The 21,886-nt window shown below is 43.2% G+C and overlaps 1 protein-coding gene across 3 annotated transcripts; it reads left to right on the forward strand.

The window, feature by feature from the left end:
- The first annotated feature begins 271 nt into the window (after window positions 1–271).
- On the forward strand, window positions 272–20,337 carry RPN2 (ribophorin II). Of its 3 annotated transcripts, none has more exons than XM_054081758.1 (18): window positions 272–445; window positions 652–848; window positions 2,539–2,634; window positions 3,229–3,404; window positions 4,267–4,342; window positions 4,726–4,860; window positions 6,876–7,052; window positions 7,449–7,567; window positions 7,966–8,071; window positions 10,468–10,559; window positions 11,441–11,555; window positions 12,613–12,807; window positions 13,333–13,419; window positions 13,993–14,088; window positions 15,374–15,449; window positions 16,337–16,466; window positions 18,285–18,370; window positions 20,290–20,337. In XM_054081758.1, the coding sequence occupies exons 1-17, from the start codon at window positions 433–435 to the stop codon at window positions 18,334–18,336; spliced, it is 1,938 nt and encodes a 645-aa protein (XP_053937733.1). In that variant the 5' UTR covers window positions 272–432; the 3' UTR covers window positions 18,337–18,370; window positions 20,290–20,337. The 3 variants fall into 3 exon arrangements, with proteins under 3 accessions (XP_053937733.1, XP_053937732.1, XP_053937734.1); XM_054081757.1 differs by having other exon boundaries at window positions 392–475; XM_054081759.1 differs by lacking the exon at window positions 18,285–18,370 and having other exon boundaries at window positions 392–475.
- Window positions 20,338–21,886: the final 1,549 nt, after the last annotated feature.

Here is a 21,886-nt window from a genome sequence, read left to right on the forward strand (position 1 = left end):
CCGTGGGGTGGGGTGGCAGTATATAGCGTGATGCAAAACGCTACCCCACGACATGGCTACGGGCACAGCTTCCCTCCGCGTCCCCTTTAAGACTCCGTGGCGCGTGGCCGCCGCGAGCGGCTCGGCCAATCATCGCCGCCCACATCCTCGCCAGGCCCCGCCCCCTCCGGACGGTTCCACTCCCGCAGGGGCAGGGGAGTCGCCGCCTCCCCCTCCCCACAGCCGGTCCCTCCGCCGCCCGTCTCCCTCCTACCCGCTGCCCGGTCCTCGCTGTCCGGTCTTTCTCCCAGCTTCTCGGCGTTCTCTGTGAGCGCCTGCGGGACTGCTGCCCCTCGCCACACGCGCGGTGTGCCCCCGGCTCCCCCATGGGGCTGGCGCGGTGGTGCGCGCCGGGACGGAAGCGGCGCCGCGGCCTGAGGGGCGCGAGGCATCATGGCGGCACCGGGTCAGTCGAGGGGACGGGCACGGGCTGGAGGTGCCGGGGGATGGGCATGGCGGCGCAGCGGGGCCAGGGGCGGAGCCGGGGGTATTGGGGAGGCTGCGGGGGTCGGGGTAGGGCAGTTCGGTAAGGAAGGCGCCGGGACCGGGGGCTGGTGGGGAGGCCGCGAGGGTAGGGAGAGGCCGCGGGGTAACCTCCTTGTCTCTTCGCAGGCCTATGGCTGCGTCTGGCGGCGGCCTTCAGCCTCCTCCTTGGGGGTGCCCAAGCCCTGGCCCCCAGCCACCACCTTACCGCCCGCGACCTGGCCCGGCTGAGGGCAGCGCTGGAGCGGCCCTTCACTGACGTGCAGGCTGCCTTCTACTCCATCGTGGGACTGGACAGCCTTGGGGTGCGGGTGGCGGATGAGAAGGTGAGTGCTGGAGGTCCTGGCGCTGCTGCTTCCGCAGCCAGCCCTGGCTGTGCTGTCCTGTTCCCCCCGGGGCTGTGCATGCTGAGGGGCCACAGATGCAGCTCAGGAGCTAGACATGAGGCACAACGTATTTATCCATTAAGCTGTGCTTTGACAGGACTGTGAGGAACACATCAAGCTTACATACATTGTGTTCTTAGCAAGTACAGCAGCAAAGCGTTGCTAATTACAATCTTTCAGGTGCTCTACTTGAATAAATTGCATCTTTGTCCTGGTAGCCACGGGCTGTCTTGTACTTAGTGCTTCTAAATGGTGGGTTTGGGGCTCACTTCTGCATGGCCCATTGTGGTATTACTGTAGCAGCAATTTGCTTCACCATTTTGTGAAGATTTCTGCCTGTGGCACGTTTGCTTCTTTGACCTGTTAACTAGAGGCCTCATTATTTCATTTTGGTTCCAGTGCTGAATTCGGCAAAGTCACTTGATCTCTATTTTTGTATAACTGTTTCCTTGTGTGCAGACTAGAAATGAAGGCTCTGGAATGAGCCTGATGCTCCCTGCTCTTTCATATCTTTAAGCATTTCTTATTTAAACATTACAGGTTGTCCTTGACGAGGACATATGTGCATGCTCACCTGCGCAGTAAACCTGAGTTAGTACTTTCCTCATTAATTAGCTGGCTCAGTGGTTCTAAACCGTTTCCATGTAGTTTCTCTTTGAATGTTTTGCACCACAAATGCTTGACTGGGAGGCTTCTGGAGTTGTGGTTCACCGTGCTCCACAGTGACTGGTCAGCTACAAGACAGGCTGAGAATTGCTGCTCTCATTTATGGGGGGTTTAATAGTTCCAAGTTTTGGCACTGATAATACAGGCTTTGCTTCTGCAGGTAGACAGTGTTTATTTATTTGTTCCTTGAAGTTTTCAACAAGAATTTTTTTCTAGACAGTGTATGTGTTTGTGGGGTGAGGCTGACAAAAGGTAGTTGTAAAAATAATAGCCAGACAGAACACTTGAACAGGTATCACTATTCCTAATTAATCGTAGCATTAAAATCCCATTGTACTTGTAAAGGCTTGTTCTCCACATACATTAATCAGCGGTCTTTGAGTATGAGCAGTTAAATTATTGGTTGTTTTCTGGTTAAAATGGAATATTAATGATTTATCAGTTAATAATAAACTGGCTGCAGATTCTGAGTGGTCACATTGCTTGCCTTCATACTGTAGCAGCTTATCTGACTTTTCTTACTGTATGCTTTGAAATTCTGTATTCTGGATCCATTAATGATGTGTGTCATATACAGTTGTGAAGGAAGCTTGCCCACAGAGTTTCTGCTCCTCTGTTCTTTATCCTGGGAGACTTTCCATACTTAATATAGCCATAGGACTTCTGTTTTGATAGGTTTTATAATTATCTTCAATTTAAATTTGAAATCTGGTTGCGGTTTGTGAAAATGACTTATTTATTTTAGCAGGCACCACCTTTGTTTCTGTGCAGCACTTGGCAGAGTAGGATCTGGGGAATTCCAGGCTTTACTGCATTGGAAATACTACTAGGGATTTTGTTTGCTTGTTTTCAGTATAAAAATGCAGAACAGCATACATGAAATTGTCTTAAAGTATCATTTAAATCTCCTCTTAGTGCCTTAACTTATGGTAAAAGGCTTCGCTTAACTTCTTTTTCTTTACAGGCTGCATGCAATTTCATCAAATCTCATGTGGACTCCAGCAGTGTCGATTCCCTCTTCTACGCTGCACAGTCCATCCGGGTCCTGTCGGGCTGTGAGGTGAGTGTGAAGCCCCGAGCTCTGACAATAGGTGTTACCAAGGAAATATTTATCTTCATCTTTCCCTGGTTTTATTTTATGCATAGCTTCTTCTTTTACTTTCTTTTAGTGGATTGTACTCTCTGTTGTGTCTTGAGTAAATAAGTTATGACGTGTCTGGGAGTACTTTATACAAAGATATAAAGCAAATATTTGACTGCAGTAATTCTGATCAGTGACTAATAAAACAGGAGCCAGCAGCTTTTAAGAGTTCACAACAGCTGTGTCAATTAAAAGCTCTTTGGGCAGATGATAAACTTGTTGTATGTAAACCCTATGTTGAAACACTCCAATGATACAAATCTGAACTGTGGGTGACATATCAAAGCCCCATTTCTCACCAGTACCACCAGCTGCCACGCAATGATGTGATGCTAGGTAAAAAGCAGAATCCATTTACTGAGATCAATCTGAATCGTGGATTATCTTAATTAATAGTTGATGGCAAAATGTAGGAATTTAATTAATTAAGCTAAAAGGTAAAGAATAATAAAGGGCTTGTAGTAGCTCACCAGTCAAGTGTGTTGAATCAATGTGTTCCCTCTGTTCTTTCAGGTTACCATTTCGAATGAGACCAGGGAGCTGCTGCTTGCAGCTGTCAGCGAGGATTCCTCAATCACCCAGATCTTCCACGCCGTTGGGGCCCTGAGTAGCTTTGGCCTTCCTTTAGCTTCTCAGGAAGCTCTTAGTGCTCTCACTGCTCGTCTTAGCAAAGAAGAAAATGTGCTGGCGTAAGTCTTTCAGATGGAAGTGATTCACTGATGCATGTTCATCCTCTAGGCAGTTGGATTTTGGAGTAAAGAGTATTTTAATACTTAGTTTTTGTAATGTAGATGTAGTAGAGTAGGTAGTTTTCATTTGTATTTGTCCAGTTCATTATTTTCCCACTGGGGGAATGAAAAGTACTATTTGGGGCTCTTTTCTGTGAGACTTTGCAAATGCACTTGTGCATTCTCTTTAGTTCAAGAATAATAGTCTGTAAAGAGGACACATCCCAAAGAAGCCTTCTGGTTTAAAAGATTCATGACAAATTTTTTACTTAACTCAGCCATGGTTCTGTGTAATTTACAGTTTCAGTAGTGTGGATGCTCCCACTTGGCCCTCTTCTTTGTAGGTTGGGATGCCTGTACTGTGAGGTGGGGAAAAATGTGCCAGTAAGCAGAAGGGATCTTGGTATTCATCACCAAAGAACTAAGTGACTTTACTGTAAAAGGAGAGAAAAGATTTCTTTAAAAGCTGGGGAAGAAAAGGAGCCTTTAGAATTTGCTTTTTTGGCCAAAAAAAATGGATTCCTGGAAGGCTCAGTAGCAAATCTGGGGATCTGTGCTGTGCAGGGTTCAAAGTTTGATTTCTTCTCTGCCTTTGAATCTGCGAGTTTATCACAGCACCAATGCAAATAAAGTGGTGTAACCTACTGAATTCTATGTTTCCACTAAATCATTTTAGATTCATTGCTTGAGTTGACTGAATGCAGTAACAGCTGGTTTACGCTTCATTCATAATAGGAACTGTAGCTGCTTTGATTCAAATGATGTTTGGCTTTCAAGGAAGGAAAATTATACAATTCTTTGATTTTGTTTGTTCTTACTTAAGAACCATCCAGGCTTTGGAGACGGCATCTTACTTGTCCCAGCAGGCAGATCTAAGCGGCATTGTTGAGGAGATAGAGGTAGGAACACACTATGCTCTCTAATTATTCAGGAATTTGTTAGACCTCTGTAGTACTAAATGTATTAATTTGAAACGCAAGATGAAATACCAACTTGACTAATTCCTTGCCTGCATTATGTGGGTTGGCTTGGTTCTTTCTTTCAAGCAGATATTTCTTCTGGATTTTAACTCTTTCATAGTGGACTGAGACAGGAAGCCAAGACTTCTAAATACAATTAAACCCAGTAAAGGGTGAAGGTTTCTTTTTCTTCGCGTTTCTAAATGACTATTACAAAATACTTCAGTGATCCCATACAGATAGTCTTGATTACAAACCTGACAGAATTAACTTCTGTGGATCTACTAGAATGCAATTTAAATTTTAATAACTCTTTCTGTCAGGATCTTGTTGCTCGCCTGGATGACTTGGGTGGAGTTTATCTGCAGTTTGAAGAAGGAATTGAGACTACTGCACTGTTTGTTGCTGCTGCGTATAAGCTGTCAGACCATGTGGGTACAGAGCCAGCAATGAAAGAGGTCTGTATCTGCCTTTTTCCCCCCTTGCATGCTGTAGCCCACAAAAAGGATCTGATTTCCTTGTTGCACAGTTCAAGAGACTGGTATAACTGGGTAGAGTTTCTACTGGAAAATATAGCGAGTATGCACATTGGAGGGAATGCTAAGTAACAGAATGCAGGAGGAAATTCCACCTTCAAGATAACAGGCTGAATTTGGGTTGGTTTTAACTTTTCTAAAGGTACAGAAGGAAATGGCAAGTGAGGCCTGATTTTCCTTTGTTTATTGAGAAAAGCTGTTGATAGAGCTGTTCCAGAGTTTGTTCTCGTATTCAGCACTTGCCTAGCACTTTTCAGCATTTCTAAGTGTTTTGCCAATGTGATTTACCTGTGAGGAAATGCAGGCGCCCTAGTTTGGGGTGCTCAGAAGGGTGACATCAGTACAGTACACCTACAGGAATTCAGATGCAAAAACTTGTTGTCTACAATGAAAGACTGTTGGAAATTGCTTTTGAGCTTGATTAAGCTAGAAATCATTACTACAAGCTATCCACTTAGTAATTTTTTTTTCCCACAGCAAGTTAATTGAGGTAGATGTGCTTCTGATTGAGAATGGCAGCTCCCTAAAGCACAAGCCAAAGTGGCAGGGTTGAGACAGAAGCCAGTGTAAGACATCTGAGTTTGTTCCTGGCTCTCTTCCATGCTGCTGCCAAACAGACTAATGCAAAGTAATTTTGATGTCATGTTTGAGGTGGTGATTCTGCTACACACAATTCAAACTGTCAGGGTCCAAATGATGCTTAAAAAAAAAACCAATTAAGGAAAATTGTTTAGTGTTGTTTCAGAATTGTGCTGTCAGGAGAGCTATTGTTGGGGCTTAAAGCTTTCTCTCGTGTGAATGGTGAGGGTGCTGCCAGAATGACACAAATCTCTCTTTAAAAATGAACATGTCTCTTGAAAAATAGCTCTCCCTCTTCCCCCCTTCTAATTTAAATGAGTGTGTCAGTTGCTGGTTAAGGTCTGGAGCTATGTCATGCACTCCATAGAAATGAAAAACTGCAGGATTTGCACTATGTGGGAGTTTCATAGATCTATCTGAATGCTTTTTCTAGTTGAGTGATGTTTGTTGGAGCTCATTAGTACAAGCAGGAGAGTGAAAATTTGAGATGCACTGGATTCCATTTAAAACCATTCTTTGTAAGTTACTAAGTTGTATGCCTATTGCTTTATTTGGGATTGTTCTCATTTTATCCCACAATTCTTTGCTTGGGTCAAAGTGTACAGGTAACCAAACCGTCTTCTTTCCAGACTAGCAGGGAGTAATGGAAGAATCTGAATAATATGGCATACCCTGTGAAGTGTGGTGCACATACACTAACTTCACAAAGTCAGGCTGCAAAACCAGCTGGGGGATGCAGTCCCAACCCTCCTTTGGAGAGCACAAATTAGCTTTGGCACTTCCCAGAGCCAGAGCTGGCTCTGTGCTCCTGGTGGTACTGCTTTAAAGCTAATCCTCTTAGCTTGAGGACACTGCTGAGCCTAAGGGGATAAGCCTGTGTGGGCCTAGACAGGCTCCTTCCAGAGCCATTAGGATGCTTTGCATCACCTCTCTGTGGCCTTCCTTGGCAGATAGCCAGAACATCTAGCCTAGTCCTTCTCTGCTGTATGCCTGCAGTTGCACACCTGCTGAAGCCAAACTGTCTTTTGCAGCTGCATGCGGTCTGGATAGCTGAGCTGATGGCATCTTCCATTCTGAAATACATAGTTTGAAGAGCTAGATCCAAATTCTGGGTTTGCAAGTTTTCAGCACAAATTAAGCAATTGTGGTGGGAACTTCCCAGCCAAGAACAAGAATGCTAATATGGCATTCAGAAGTAGCTAATTTGAGGTAACCTCATAACTTGAGTTCTCATTTTTAAAGCAAAATTAAAATAGTCTTTATGAATGATGTTGTTATTAATAACTCTGCACTGAGACAGTTTGCAGTGTTGTGGTAAGCTGCTGGTGCTTACATGTGATTTGCTTTTCCTCTTTCAGGATCAAATTATCCAGTTGATGAACGCAATTTTTAGCAAGAAAAACTTCGAAACGCTCTCAGAGGCCTTCAGTGTTGCTTGTGCAGCGGGTTCTTTATCCCGGAACCGCTACCACCTCCCTGTCATTATTGTCCCTGATGGGCCAGCAGCCGTGTCTCACCATCAGCCTGTGCTCAGGGTAAGATTTAGCAGCAAATCTTAACTCCTGGCTCAATCTTTAGTGCTGTGGGTCTGGGCTGACTGACTGTAAGGTGACGTCTTTCATTTTTAGCTCTAGGGCTCAAGTTCCAGTGTATCTGGAGCTTTACTACATTTACGAAGGGGTTCTTAGGAACCTCTGCTTACCCAGGGCTTACCAGACACTGCTTTGAGAAGGCACTGTGTGGAAGTCAGTTCTGCTGATTACATACAGACTTCAGCTTTCATGGTTATGTTAGAAAGAACTAGGTGAATCTGGGATGCTGGACAGGGTAGAACTTCGGGTGTATAATGAAGAGGGGCAGTGAGTCATCTGTGCTCCCGCATTCCATCTGGGACAATAGATTTCACAGAAATTCTTGTTTTCCTTTTGTAGCTACAAGTGACGGATGTTATGTCCCAGCCACTGACTCAAGCTTCTGTAAAGCTTGACTATGCCAAGTCTGCATCTAGCAAAGCTACTGTCCTTCAACAGACAGCATTTGCTCTGTCAGGGTAAGAATATAATCTTATTTTTACCATTGATAAGGCAAACGGGTGTTATTTAAACAGTGTCGGACTTATTTTCCTTATGTGTTCTTCCACCAGAGAAACAATTGTATGATGGAGAACTCAAAATGCTGTAGTTGTATTGGCTGAATAAGTGTGTTCAGTAGCCATGGTGAATTACTGTTGCTTTTTGTTTGGATTGGGAGTGGGGAATTGCAATATTCTTCTGACTTCGGGACACTGAAGAATTCTTTCCCCGTTGCACTTAGCCATGTTAGGTTAATTCTGCATTTGTCTGTTTGCCTGCTTCATCTAGCATATCTGGAGACTTCTGGGTAGCAAGGTGGTACCTATTTGCAGTCTGCTGTCCTAAAGGATACATCTTGCCTTTTTTTTTTAAACAGAGATGTTTTTGAGCTGAACTTCATGAGTGTGAAACCTGCCAGTGGATATTATGATTTCTCTATCAGCGTTGACGGAGATAAGCGATTTATTGCAAACAAAATTGAGGTGAGTACACTTTTTGATGGCATTTTAATTCTGTGCCTTTTCACCGAGACAGCTTTTTATTGCTATCTCTTAAAGATATTGTGATTGTGTGGCACTTTTATCACATGCTTTTCTGTAATGCCTTGGATTTCAACTCCAGATCATGACTACTAACCAGATTAATATATGATCAAAAGAGATTTGTGTAAATCTCAAAAGTGACTTATCACTTAGGTACTGATCTGACAGCATGTAACCAAAGGCTAACAGTGGAAGGGTTTATATAGCAGCCCAAAATAGCTATGCAAGAACGATTACTAAGAATATTAGTTCTTCAGAGCATTCAACATTAGAGTCTGTAAATCTGAAGGCCTGGCTAGCATTTGCCTGATGATTGCCTGATGTATGGAAGCTAAGTCTTGTGTGTTAATATGAGCTCTAGAGCCCTAGAAAGGAGTCAAGGGCATCTTTAGGCATTTTGTAACTGTATATGGTGATTCTTTTGTAATGGGGAAACAAGTAACCAAAGCAAAGGCAAATGAAGTCTTCATTTCTTGTGTGCATACCCCTTTCATGGTGGCAAAAACTTATACCACACTTTTCTGAAGAAGAGTTTTATACAAATACTCAGAGTTTTATGTTCCTCAAGTTTGTTGCAGTGAGAAGCAACCTGTGACTATTCATACGATTGCCCCAGTGGCAACAGCTGAGAGTGCTCTTCTCCAGTGATGCCTATTCCCAGGGTTAGTTTTTGCCCTTAATCACCTGTTTAAGGAAGAGATGAACTTGAAAAGTCTTCCAACATAGTTAACTTGGAGTGGAGGAAGACACTTATTTACAACTGCTGACCTTTACTCTGTGTATCAAATTGATGTTGCCATTGTAGTAGTAATGGCACTTAGGAGTGTCAAAAGAGGACTGATTGGTCCTGCTTAAGCTGGTTGCTGGCACACAGAGGTACCGGTGGGAATGCATTAACGCTGGGGTGGCTTTGTGTGAGCTGCTTCTAATAAGACACATTGTTATGGGGGAGGACTGCTGGGGGAACCGCTTTTTTTTTCCTTACTGTTATTAGCATTAATTGTCCTTAATGCACCATCGTTTTGACAGTAATGAGCTAAAGCAGTGGGTTATTACTCCAGGCAGGGACTACATTTCCTGGCATTAAAATATTTGAGAGATGTTTGTGTACTGTTCAGCTGGAGGGTCTGTGTGCAGCAGCTCTGAGTTACCTTCACCTAACTCTTTAAAATTATTATCTCATTACTCCATCTTTCTTTGCTTCCAGCTTGGAACAAACTAAGGTTTTACTAAAGTTAGCCTGAATAGTCTACATGTTAATGGATCCATTTTCAGGATTAACCTCTATGTTAAATTACACTTTTTATTGTAAATGAACTGCCAAGATTCTTGTATTTGAAGTCTGACCTGAATAGTTTGATTTATGTTTTTACATAATTTTCCCACCAGTTCCCTGTGATTTATTTTTCAGGGTGAGGGTGTGGGGTGGGTTCACATGAGCAAACCTGTAATAACAAATTGTAGCATATCATGAAAAATATCTTGGCAATGAAACTTTATTTCTCCAGGCGAGCATTTGTAAGCTGTGAGAACAAATGTGCTAATTAAAAGCTACAGACTGCAGTAACTGCTTATGTTTGAGAGAAGGACTGAAATCAGTCAAACCCGACAAGATTCAGTGCCTGGATGGTCTGCGGTTTGGGATGAGGAGAGGGCAGGAAATCATTCCTCTGCTCTGGGTTTATACAGCACAGCACAAAGGAGAGTGATAAATGGCTGGGCCTTGTTGGCTCCCCTGCGCTAGGTGATAAATGCTGCGATTCCGAAGGAAGGCTTGCTGAACAAAGTGCAGGTTTGCAGGAATCCTTTGGTTTTTGCCTGCTAGTAATAAAATCAGCAGAAACCTGTTAGGCATTGGGAGCCAACGAAGGCATAGCTGGTTGCTGTCTGGAGACCTCTCCCCTCTCATATGGCTATCCAATAAGCAGAAGTACATGTGCACATGCAGCTTTAAGTTGTATCATGTATGATGTAATCTTTACTAGCTAGTTTCTGCTAGTTTAAAAGGAAAACTAGTTGGATCTGGATGGTTGGACCGTTTCATTAAAGACAGTTCTACAACGAGCAGCTAACTCAGTGACTGAGGAGCTGGTGTCTTCTGAGCTGGATGATGTGCAGCGGATGAAGGGAATTGTTTAGGGTTAGTGACTGAAGCAGGAAATTTGCCAGAAAATATTGCAATTATAGATCCTTCTGCTGAGGTTAGATTCTGGTTTTGGCTTAGTGATGGCCCTTTCTGGGGAAGGGGACAGAAGAGCTGAAATTTCTACAGTGAATATGACATAATTAATATATGTGGAGTGCTCTGAGTGATTTTCTATTGTGTTTCGTTGCAGCTGAAAGTGAAAGTTTCCACAGAAGTTGGAATTACTAATGTAGATCTTGCTACCGTGGATAAAGATCAGAGCATTGCACCAAAAACAACCAGGTAAACTAGCTCAATGTGTCTGATTGTTTGAGGGGCAACTCTGGCTCTAGACTGGAGGTTTTCTGAACTTTACTAGCCTCAGCTAAACAAGAGGAATCTTGTATTGGAATAACTACAGAGTTATAGCTGTGCTGTTTCTCTTGAACCTGTGAGTTCATTGGGAGGATACCGATTATTTTTATAGGTGGTTTTCCTTAATGCTGAAATAAGTACTAACAGAAGTCAGGCAACCAGAGTATTCTGTTTCTTTTTTGGCATCTCACCATAGCGAAAGCAACTTATGGGATTGCATTCATGTTTCTGGTATTCTTGGGCTTCACTAGAGATACTCTAAAGCAACGCATACATTGTGCTTGGGGGATGTGGCTGTACCATTGCTAGGTTGAACTTAATGCCGTTGTTTTTTTAACTGACATCAGTTAAAATGTAATGCATGGAATGTAATTCAGGTTGCACAAGTACTCTAGGGCCCCTCTGTGTGTGCTCATGCAGCCTTCCTGTGCTGGAGTTTGAGTGTCTGTTTTCTTTCTGCTGCCATCACACCTTTGGTTGTAGCATAGCCTTGGCTAAAAGGAAAGTGGGGTGTGGTGTTAGCAAAACCTTCCTCTGGTCTTCATTTGAACCATGCGACAACCAACCATTTTACTTGAAAATGGGCAACATATGTAGCTCAAAAATCCTGCTAAATTCAATTAATTTATTTTCATTATATTTATAGTGGAGAGAAAAGCATGTTAGTTCACCTGACTTTTTGATCAAATAGTTCGTCTATGCTGAGTAGCCTGCAGTAGTGCTAGACAAGCTTGCATGCCTTGATTCCTTTGAATGCCAGGCCTTCTCTTGAAAGTTCTCCTCAGTTTTGATTGTTTTTTTCCTCCTAGGATTGCCTACCCAGCCAAAGCCAAGGGCTCGTTCACTGCCGACAGCCATCAGAATTTTGCTTTATCCTTCCAGCTGATAGACGTGAACAGTGGAGCTGAACTCATCCCTCACCAGGTTAGGACAAATTTGTGTCATTACTGAGTCACAGGGATGTTTCATCTTGAAGCATCCAAGGTGACAGTTGCTCTTGAAGAGATTTGATAGATTTTGAGAAGCCTTGTGTTTCTGACATGGACTGTGAAAGATCACTGATCTTGGTAGATTGGAAGTGGATTCAGGTCATTTGTTTTAGGAGTATGTTAAGTGAAGCCTCTTCTGGCACTGGTACTGTGTCTTATTTAACTTAGTAAAATGAGAGCAGGTAGCCTGAGCTGTAAAATCACACTTCTGATTTTTTTAATATAGATTGTTCGCTGAAAAAACTCCTTGTATGTAGACTTGCTTCTTTTTCTGTATAAAGGAGCTGGAGCACCTCTGCTGTGAGGACAGACAGAGAGTTGGAGCTGTTGAGCCTGGAGAAGAGAAGGCTGCGGGAAGACCTTATAGCAACCTTCCAGCACCTGCAGGGGGCCTACAGGAAAGCTAGGGAGGGACTTTTTACAAGGGCAGGTAGTGATAGGATGAGGGAATGGCTTTAAATCAGAAGGGGGAAGATTTAGATTAGGCATTGCGAAGAATTTCTTCACAGTGAGGGTAGTGAGGCCCTGGCACAGGTTGCCCAGGGAAGTTGTGGCTGCCCCCTCCCTGGAGGTGTTCAAGGCCAGGCTGGATGGGGCCATGAGCAGCCTGGTCCTGTGGGATGTGTGGAACTGGATGGACTTAAGGTCTCTTCCAACCCAAACCATTCTATGATTCTATAAAATAGGCAAAAAACCCTAAAACTCATACATACCCACAATGTTTCTGTGTGCTGTTGCACGCTCTCTCAAGTAACATTTGATATATTGCCCTGTACCTGAGTAGGCTACTGGACAGTCTTGGTCCTGCATTAAAGCTCGAAAAGACGTTGAGCTTGGCTGGTTCGCAGGGATCTAGGCACCTGGACTTCTGCTTTATACTCCCAACTTATGTTCATATGGTGCTTTTTGATGTGGGGGTAAATATCTTGTTTTGCTGGTATTTGTAAACTTACTATGAGATAGTCTGGAAAAGTTGCAATCTTTCTTTTCAGACTTTTGTCCGACTTCACAACCAAAAGACTGGCCAGGAGGTAGTGTTTGTTGCGGAACCAGACAGCAAGAACGTATACAAGTTTGAACTGGATACCTCTGAAAGAAAGGCCGAGTTTGACTCTGCCTCTGGTACCTACACTCTCTACTTGATAATTGGAGATGCCACTGTGGAGAATCCAATCCTGTGGAATGTGGTACGTAGCTGGAAGTGTGGCAACGTGGCTTTGAGATTATGGGCAGTCTATAACAGGAGAGCATGGTACAGGCTCAGAAGATAAGAGTGCAAATGTCTTTGTGGTGAAGCAGACTCCTTTTGGCCATTTATGGATTCTTAGGTTTGTTTTTCTTTTTAAATTTTTAAGTAAGCATCAAAGAAAGGCTGAAGTGAACATTGATTTCATCATGTGGTAGAACATAAACTTCAGAATGTTTATGCATTTGATTGTAATTTCACAGATAAAAACTTCAAGGTATAGCCTTTCTGTGCTTGCTGTGCTGGAAGTGCATCCAGCTCTTGGTGATGGGTGAATCGCATTCCTACCTCTGCTTAAGATAAATTGCTGTTTAAAAAAACTGGTGGCTTTTTCTTAGTTTCCTGTAAAAATCGTGTCAATTGTAGATGGACAAATGAGGAAAGGGGCTACAGTACTGGAATAGGTTTTATAAAACTTATAATACACTAAGATGAAGCTTCATGAAGCTGCGTGATTTCCTTTCAGGCTGATGTTGTGATCAAATTTCCAGAAGAGGATGCGCCATCCACAGTCCAGTCCAAGAATCTCTTTGTTCCCAAACCTGAAATCCAGGTACAGTCAAACCAAAAAATATGTGGAGATGGGAGGCTAGTCCTACTAGGATTATTTGTTCTTACTGTGGCATAAAAATATTTTTGAAAAGTGATTGCTTATTAAAAAAATTAATACTGTGTAAGTAATGTAATTAGAGGAAGGCCAGAGTTACTGCTTAACGGAAAGAAATTTATTGCAGTCCTCTGGATTACAAATAAATAAGTTGTCTCCTACCTGTGAGAGAGCAACTGGTGTTACTGAGAAGATTCAGATGTAAATTGGACTTGGTGAGTGCCACAGAAAGCTTTCTGCTTCTGAAGATTCCTTTTGCTTCGTTCCAGCCATCTGTGCTGATGACAAGCAAACAAGTGCATCTGTGAGCACAAGGAGAACTTAACTGTGCAGGCAATCGAATGCACAGAGACCGGAATAGACGCTACCTTAAAGAGTCAGTCTTTGCCTTAAGAGGGATACTTATCATCCAGAGGAATTTCTGGGAACAGCACCAGGGCTGCAGGTGGTCCTCTGGGGAGCTGAGAAGCTGTTCTGTTGGAATACTCCTACTTAGGAGCTGGTTTTGTTTGTTTGCAGCACCTCTTCAGGGAACCTGAGAAGAGGCCTCCCACTGTGGTATCTAATACTTTCACAGCATTGGTGCTCTCTCCACTGCTTCTGCTGCTCATTCTGGTGAGTCAAGTGGGCCACAATAAAAAAAAACGCTTTTCCCTTCCAGTCCAAAGTCACTTAGCTTGTGTTAAAGCTCTTTAGTTGATCATGACTAGCATAGCACTGCAGGATTCATAGCCAGCAAATGTCAGTGTGAAGCATTGGTCTGGTTTTGTCTTTTCCCTAAACTGTTTTTTTTTGAACTTATAGTCAAAACAGAAAAATACTGCTGCCAAGTAGAAGTAGGTGGGGTGAGTTGCTCCAGTGTGCTTGTGGGAGGGATGCTGAATAACAATGAGCAGATTAAGTTATAACTAACATTAGACTTCCATGGGGAAAAAGCAGTGATTCTGCCTCACACTTAACATATCCATCACAAAATCTGTAATACTTAATCCTATCAGACTGATTCCTATTCATGGACATAATTGATATTTGTATGTCTATAGTTGTAAAACCTACTACTACTCAGTATCATCAGACCAGTGTTCTGAACTTAATGCAATACAACATCTCATCTAGTCAAGTTAAATTAGTCCTTAATTGGAGGATGAAATGATTCCTTACTTGCTCGGCAGCGATTTCCCACTAACTAGTCTCGCTGAAAGCTGGCATTCAAGTTAATGGTGCCCACTGGTCTCTGGAGTTCACAACGTACATGTTGATGGGGTTTCAAGGTGAGGTTGGATGGGACTCCAAGCAACCTGATGTAGTTGAAGATGTCCCTGCTCACTGCAGGGGGGTTGGATGAAATAACATTTATGGTCCCTTCCAATCCAAACCATTCTATGATACTATGATGCTGTGAAAAATATCATTGCTGCTGCTCCCGTTTTCTATCCTTTGTGATTTACTCTTTTGTACTCTAAAACCTGAAATTGTTTTTATGAGCAAATATGTCGTATCTATAGCTATTCTTTTGCTGAGTCCAAAACTATAACCTTACTTTTTGTGTCTTTTTAATTGAAATTAATTCAGCTGAATAGAAATAGCAATGTTTATTTTTCTGGAAAATGTAGATTTGGAGCAATACCCTCTGATCAGATTAAGAAAGAAAATTCGGGAACTGCTTTTTTGGGCAGTCAGAAGCAGCAGGAGAAAATTTCACTAAAGGAGCTCAACTGCACTGTCTTTACCAAAATTACTACTCTGTCTTCTTGTAGTAGGAAACAAGTGCTTCTGTGGAGCGTACACTGTATTCATTGAAGAACTTAAAGCAAACAGTCTTGAAATATACTGAGCTTTAAAATAAAAGCTTATGTTTACAAGGCTGTTGTAACTCGCATTTTGTTTCTTTTCCTTTTAGTGGATAAAGATCGGAGCCAACATCTCCAACTTCAGCTTTGCTCCCAGCACCATTGTTTTTCACATGGGTCATGCTGGTAAGTGTCAGAGGCTTTCTGCTTTGTTTGACCTTCTCACCTGAGTTATGGATGAGAGCCCCAAGTGCTTAATGGGCTTGTGGTCTATTAACTATAATGACATAATAGCATAACATTTGTTCTCTTGTTTTCATCTGCCTTCCTGCTTTTCATGATTGTTAATACGGTGATAAACCTGTTTTGGCCATCAGGTTATAACAGCGGTCATTATCCAGGCTCCTCTCACGCACCATTTATCTGTACTTAATAGAACTTGTTTCCTGAGGTCACACTTTCTTTATTGCATGTGTATCCTTTTGTAAGCAGGGAGTTTCACTGGGGACAGAAGCCTGTGGGACTGCAGTCTACATCTGTTCTTTAAAGCTCTTCCTGTGAAAGCTGCTTTTGTTCTTCAGCCGGACCAATTGTTTCCATCAATCTTATTGTGCCCTTGGTTGCACGGTTATTCACTGTCTTGGTAGAATTTCAAAAACATCGCAGGCTGGGAGAACATTGGATATGCTGTTTCCCAAGCGACTGTGTTGCTTAATCCAAGCCAGTTTCCTTGAAAGCTTTATAAAGCTGTAAGCTCTTATAAACGTGCGAAGGTTAATATCCTCTATTGAAATCCAGGGTATCCTCCTCCTTAATGTCTACAATACGTCCATAATTCTGCCACAAGAGGGTGGGTTGCAAGCCATCAGGGTCACATTTTTCAACGTTATGGAGGCCCAACACCTTTTTCCCCTGACAATAACTTGTAGCCTTTTCATCTGCCACTTCAGAGGCTTGGTAGAAACCAAATGTTTAGGCCTGGCAGTGGAATGTAATAATTGTTCTGAGGATAACGAATCATTCATCTTTGAACTGCAGTTTCAGCCATGGGTTCCGTCTTTTTTTTTCCACAGCGATGCTGGGACTCATGTATGTCTACTGGACTCAGCTCAACATGTTCCAGACTCTGAAGTACTTGGCCATTTTGGGTGGCGTCACATTCCTAGCAGGCAACAGGATGCTGGCTCAGAAAGCAGTCAAACGGTAAGCCAGGGGCGGATGCGTTGGTGGGAGCTGCTTTTGAAATCCCTGGAGAGGAGACTACATTGATGCTATTGTGTGTCAGTAACTGATACAGTGATGAGCGCTGCTTTTGGCTCTTGGATCTTGTGTGTGGGTATGGGCTACTCAGTCCCACTTTTTGTGCCTGCTTTCAGAATAAGGGCTGGAACTGCCCAGGGCGATGTGGTACAGTCACTGAGATACAGCTGACTGCTCCTTCAGAGAGAATGGTCCATGTAGCCACTTGCTGAAGCCATCAGGCACACGGAGAAAGGATGTTAGATGCACTTTGACATGGGGAAACCCACATTAGCCAAGACTCCTTCACTGACGAATTTGTTTTACTACGTGATATATCAAGCTCTTAGAATGTGGTTTGATAACGAAAGTCAGTATAAATAACCAAAGAAGCCCAGCTCTTAGGAGGAGGAAGGTAAGGTAGGGTGTCTTACTGCCATCTTCTCCTACCTAACAAGAGATTGTAGAGAAAAGGGAAGTAGGTGCATGTCAGAGGTGTGCGGCAAGACAAGGGGCAACACACACAAGCAAAGCCAGGGAAAATTCTGGTAGATGTTAGAGGTACGACGTCAATTTCTGTACTGGCATTGGATTGATGCTTTGCACTTGTCTTCTGCCACACAGTGTCTCCTGAGTGTGCTGTGGCTTAGGCAGCCTGCAGGCAGTTTGACTCAAGCTTCCAATACAGTGCATTAATTAGAGGTCAAACAGTTCCCTCTCCTTCACTTCTGCCGCAGGGGGTTTCCATATGAAACTTAGTTTTAGCCCTTTTGTACTAAGGTAGAGCTTGGCTTTGAAGATGATTTTATTGAACTGCTTTGCTGTCAAACCTATGTTTTTCTTACTTTCCCCTTTCTGAGTCGCTAGGAGTTGTTTATCCTTACATACCTGTTTGCTTAGGTATCCCTGGCTTCTCACTTTCATTACACTGTATTAAAACCAGGACAAGAACAGTAAAAAACCCACAATAATATAGTTTTCAGGCAATTATATAGTTTTCTGGGATTCTGCATTGATTTGTTGTCTTTAACACATCTCTGCTTGCACGGCTATAGCCAGGAGGACGATTACTGTAATCAGCCTTTTCCATATCATCTTTTAAGCTTTCTCAGCCTTGCTCCCTTGGATGTCCAGACCTCTCCACTGTGGCACTTGTTAGCAAAATCCTGCTGGGATCTTGTTGCCAGTGGGGCTATGTTATGTCATTTAATAATGTTTCCCTTTAAATTTAAAGAGTAATGGTAAAATTATTATTAATTACAAATCGCCTAGGATACAGATTTGGGGGAAAAATACAATGAAGCTTACTTCTAAATGTCTTCGCTTAACCAGGGCTTCTGTTAGCACATAAATGCAGGTGGTTGGTTCCTAATTCAAAACACTGCAGGGGTTTCTGTGTGCTTTTTCACTCTAAATGACATGAAGCTGTGACTACAATGGCAAAATGAAAGTAAAACTTCTACCTTAGGCTAAAGTTAAACCCTTTGTACATGATTTTAAAGTTCAAAAAGACATCTTTTTGTTAACGTGCTGCTAGCCTGTCTCAGATGTTGAAGTGCAGCGATAATTAACTAGATTGCACTTTGAAGGAGAGCTGCTCTTCCACTATGGAGACCTCTGGTGGGTGTGGGAAGGGGACTGTATAAACCATCTTTTTACAGAAGTTACCAGAAGGCCTGGTTTTGCTTTCTGCATTTCTGTCACTGGCTCTGGTTCCTGGAGCAGGGCTGCCTTCCTCCTTCCTATCTTCTCTGAACCTTTCTTCCTCTCTCCTTTTGGCAGGATCGCTGCAGAGCAGAGCAGTAGGTTGGCAAAGTATAGAACGCTGCGGTAAAAGGGGGTGTTGCTAGTGACCAGCTCTTCTAGAAGTAAGGGCCTTTTTGGAATTTGCCTTTCCTAGGCATGCTGCCTGCTTCATTTCACTTCATCACTGACTCGTATAAAAAGATACCTGAGCTGAAGCTGCTTCCTTCCTGCTGGGCTTTAAATCAGTCCTTGAGTGTCCGTGGCTGGTTTGCATATTAGCAGTATGTGTCCTGCGAGACAAGATTGCTTTTGTGTGATTTCCTTGATCATCTGAAGGCTATATGGTAATGTGTGCACATGTGAATGTTGTGTCTTGGGCACCAAGCAGCTCTCAGGTGATGAAATAAACCCAGTTTAAAAAGTATTGTTCTGTAAATAATGGCTGGAAGAGAATATGGTGCAAATGGCCGATACCTGGGCTGTTCCTATTCTGGTGTTGGTATTCCCTCTCCTCATCCACATTATTTGAGTTATTCAGCTGCCAGGCACTCTGACTGCTGAATTATATCCTTACTTGGAGTGTTGAGAGCTCCAGGTCAGCACGACCTCATTCAGCTGAAAGCACGACCTAGGCCAGGGTTCACTCTGGGCTGATCACGATGGCTCAGTCAGCCCCCCTCATTCAATGTAATTAGCAGATAGGTCTCCATTATCTTTTATCACTGCAAAGCCCTTGGTTTTCTTTCCTACTGAACAGGTAAGGCCCCGGTTTGCTACATCCACAGTGGTGTTGGAGGCAGGACTACCTGCTGCTCTGCATGCTGCCCAGTTCTGAATGCGTGTGTGGCTTCACTTCTCATTCAGTGCACTGTTATATTTTGGGGGAGGAAAAGAACATCTGGGACAAGTCCTGTGATGAGGCTGAAATCACTGTGCAGCGTGCTGCCTTGGTACATCTCAGAAGCGTCTGCTTTCTCTCATGTTCGTAGTGCTCCCAGCACGTACACATTGTGCTGAACAGAGCTCAGGTTTGTGATGCAAAACAAACCCAGCCTAGGTGGCTGAGTCACAGAAATGATGCGCTGTGGTATGAGCTCCTGTCTGCAGATCAGGTTGTGGGCTGGTAGAAATCACCTCTGGAGAATCTGATATCATGTCCCATAAAAAGCACTCTGTTACCTTCTCTCCCTGGAGTGTTTTGAGGTGTTTGACCACAGAACAACCTCTGACAAGTAACTGGAGATGGCTGTTGCTTGTTCTAATAGATGAATGCTGACTACACTCTGGCCATGTTTGCTGGAGCTGTTCTGGTCTCTGAACACTTCTTTTTACCACAGCTTTGGGCCACAGGTTGTCAGGCTTCTTCTTGGCCTGTTACTAAATGCCTCACAAGCATGTTTTCCACTCCTTAATGCCCTATGGGCTGTGAGTAATAGTGGAAGATCTTGCAAATAACTTCTTATCCACAAGCTGTAAGTTAAGTTGTGCTGCCGTGTGCAGTCAGAAGCATTTTTCCTTATTGCTGGGTCTTCCAAATGTCAGTTGAAGCTGGTGACAACAGAGTCTTTAGGGCTGGACTGTCAAGTGCTCAGCATCCATAGCTAGGCCTGTGTCTGGCACCGGAAGGGAAAAAAACCCCCAAAAAATGAGTTTGCTGTGCCCACATTAGCTTACTTCATCTTGGGGACACGAAGAACTTTTCTTTGTGTTTGCATGGACAAACTGATTCCAAGTGGATGGATTTGACCTGTTTAAAGTAGAAGAGCAGTTAAGGCACCTGAAGACTTTGCATTCAGCTTTGCTTTTTTGTTCAGTTCCATAATCTACAAGGCTCATTTGTCCTTTTTGCACCAGAAATTAACCCTCATTTTATCTGACTATTTCCATCCTCCTTGAATTCAGTTCTCTGTTCCATTGCAGTACTGGTTTTATCGCTCTTAAGCTTCATTTGAGAGAAAATTGAGGGGACTGGGGATGCTTTTACTGTGCAAGGAGTGCTTTGTTGCCTGGAAGAGTTAATTTTTTTTATTTTTCTTTCCAGGACACACTAGTACCAGAAGAATGGAAGAAGTGGGGGAAAAAAAAATAACTGCCTTCAGAACAGAAATGAATAAATAACTGAAAGACCAGAAGAAGGAAGGCAGAAGCAGACTTTTTTTAATATTAAGTCAAAAGGGTACCAGTTATACTTTTGTAAAAATCCTGATTTTCATCATTGTGTTCATGCTACCTGAGTGTTTCATATGAATCCAGAAAATCCTTTCTTCCCTCCATGCTTCCCTCTTTTTCTCCCAGGACATTTGAATTTTCTTTAGAAAGGAGGAGAAAGAAAATACAGTTCTGCCTTTCCCCAAGTGTCCTCTCCTCATCGTAAACAATTTGTGAATAAAGAGGAAAGAGTGGTCCTGAATTTATTTTTTTGGCTCTGCTTGGAAGCTGGGCTCACATGAGAATGAAAAGAGCTTTTTATGTTGGGTCATTGCTGAGTGATGCTTCCTATTCTTTCATGTCCTTTCCCAGAGACACCTTTTTCTTGATGGGGAGCATTTCTCACTCCTGCCTGTCCCTTGTGTGATGCTGTGGTTTGCATTTCTCTGCTAACAACTGCTCTCTCTGACTTCAAGACGGCGTCAGACTGGGCTGTGCTGAGCTGCCATGGGCCCTTGGTGGGAGCCAGCTGCGGTGCTGGCGGGCCTGGCTGCATCTGATCCTGGCAGGTTTGGTGGGTCCCTCGAGTAGGCTCGCTTTCTTTCCAGCCTCTGAAAGTAACCTTTTCACTCCAAATACGCATTTGCTTGAGGTTATTGCCTCTGTTCTATGAAACTGAATGCCACGAGTCTGCTGATTTCCATGTGGCCATCTTTGAGTCACTCGAGCTCCACTTCTCGGTTAATTACTGCCTTCAAGACTGCTAAGCAGCATTGAGGCAGCAGACTGGAGCTTTATTGAAGGACATACTGATAGTAATAACCAAAGGCAAAAATCTCCTCCTGATGAGCAACTTCTACATGGGAAACCTAACGGTTGTTCCCTCCTGTGCATGTATGTGTTGGCCCCTGCGTGTCCTCTGTCAGACTAGTTTCTATAAAGGACTTTTGGCAGAGGAGCTTTATGAAGTGTCTTTTGGAGATCCAAGAAAATTATATCAACTAGCAAGCATGTGGGGGCCAAATCCTCAAAAGAACTTCACATGTGAGAGACATGACTCCACTTTATGAAAGCCATCTTGCTCTTCCCTGCTGCAGTTCACACTTAGCTCACTGTTTCTGTCCTTTGTAATGGTTCCTACCTGTTTGTTGATTGTTAACGTTATACTGGATGCCATAGAGGTTTAATGAACTCCTTCAACCTCCTCTGCATTCCGTCAAAATACAGATCTCAGGCTGCAGTGGAGTCCTCTGGGACTAAAGGAATTTTGAGCAAGAAATAGTTAAGCTGCTATCCACAGTATTTTACCCTGGTGAGTTCTTTTTGAGCCTCATATATTGTTACTGCTCACTCATCAGCTTTGGTTTACAACCTATTTTTTCTACTGATGCTTCATACTAGGACAGATCCTCCAGTACTTTCCCTGTAGAGCTCTGGCATGTTATGCAAGGAGAGCACACATGCCAAAACAAAACGATGGAGCGCTATGG

This window comes from Cuculus canorus, chromosome 16 (genome assembly GCF_017976375.1).
Source record: "Cuculus canorus isolate bCucCan1 chromosome 16, bCucCan1.pri, whole genome shotgun sequence".
Taxonomy (NCBI): Eukaryota; Metazoa; Chordata; class Aves; order Cuculiformes; family Cuculidae; genus Cuculus; species Cuculus canorus.

What these genes read in the sequence shown, in the direction of transcription:
- RPN2 (XM_054081757.1), top strand. Translation starts at nt 433, where the DNA reads ATGGCGGCACCGGGTCAGTCGAGGGGACGGGCACGGGCTGGAG. An exon ending in GCATTGTTGAGGAGATAGAG is followed by an intron (nt 4,343 to 4,725) that starts GTAGGAACACAC and finishes TCTTTCTGTCAG; the next exon opens with GATCTTGTTGCTCGCCTGGA. An exon ending in ACAGCATTTGCTCTGTCAGG is followed by an intron (nt 7,568 to 7,965) that starts GTAAGAATATAA and finishes TTTTTTAAACAG; the next exon opens with AGATGTTTTTGAGCTGAACT.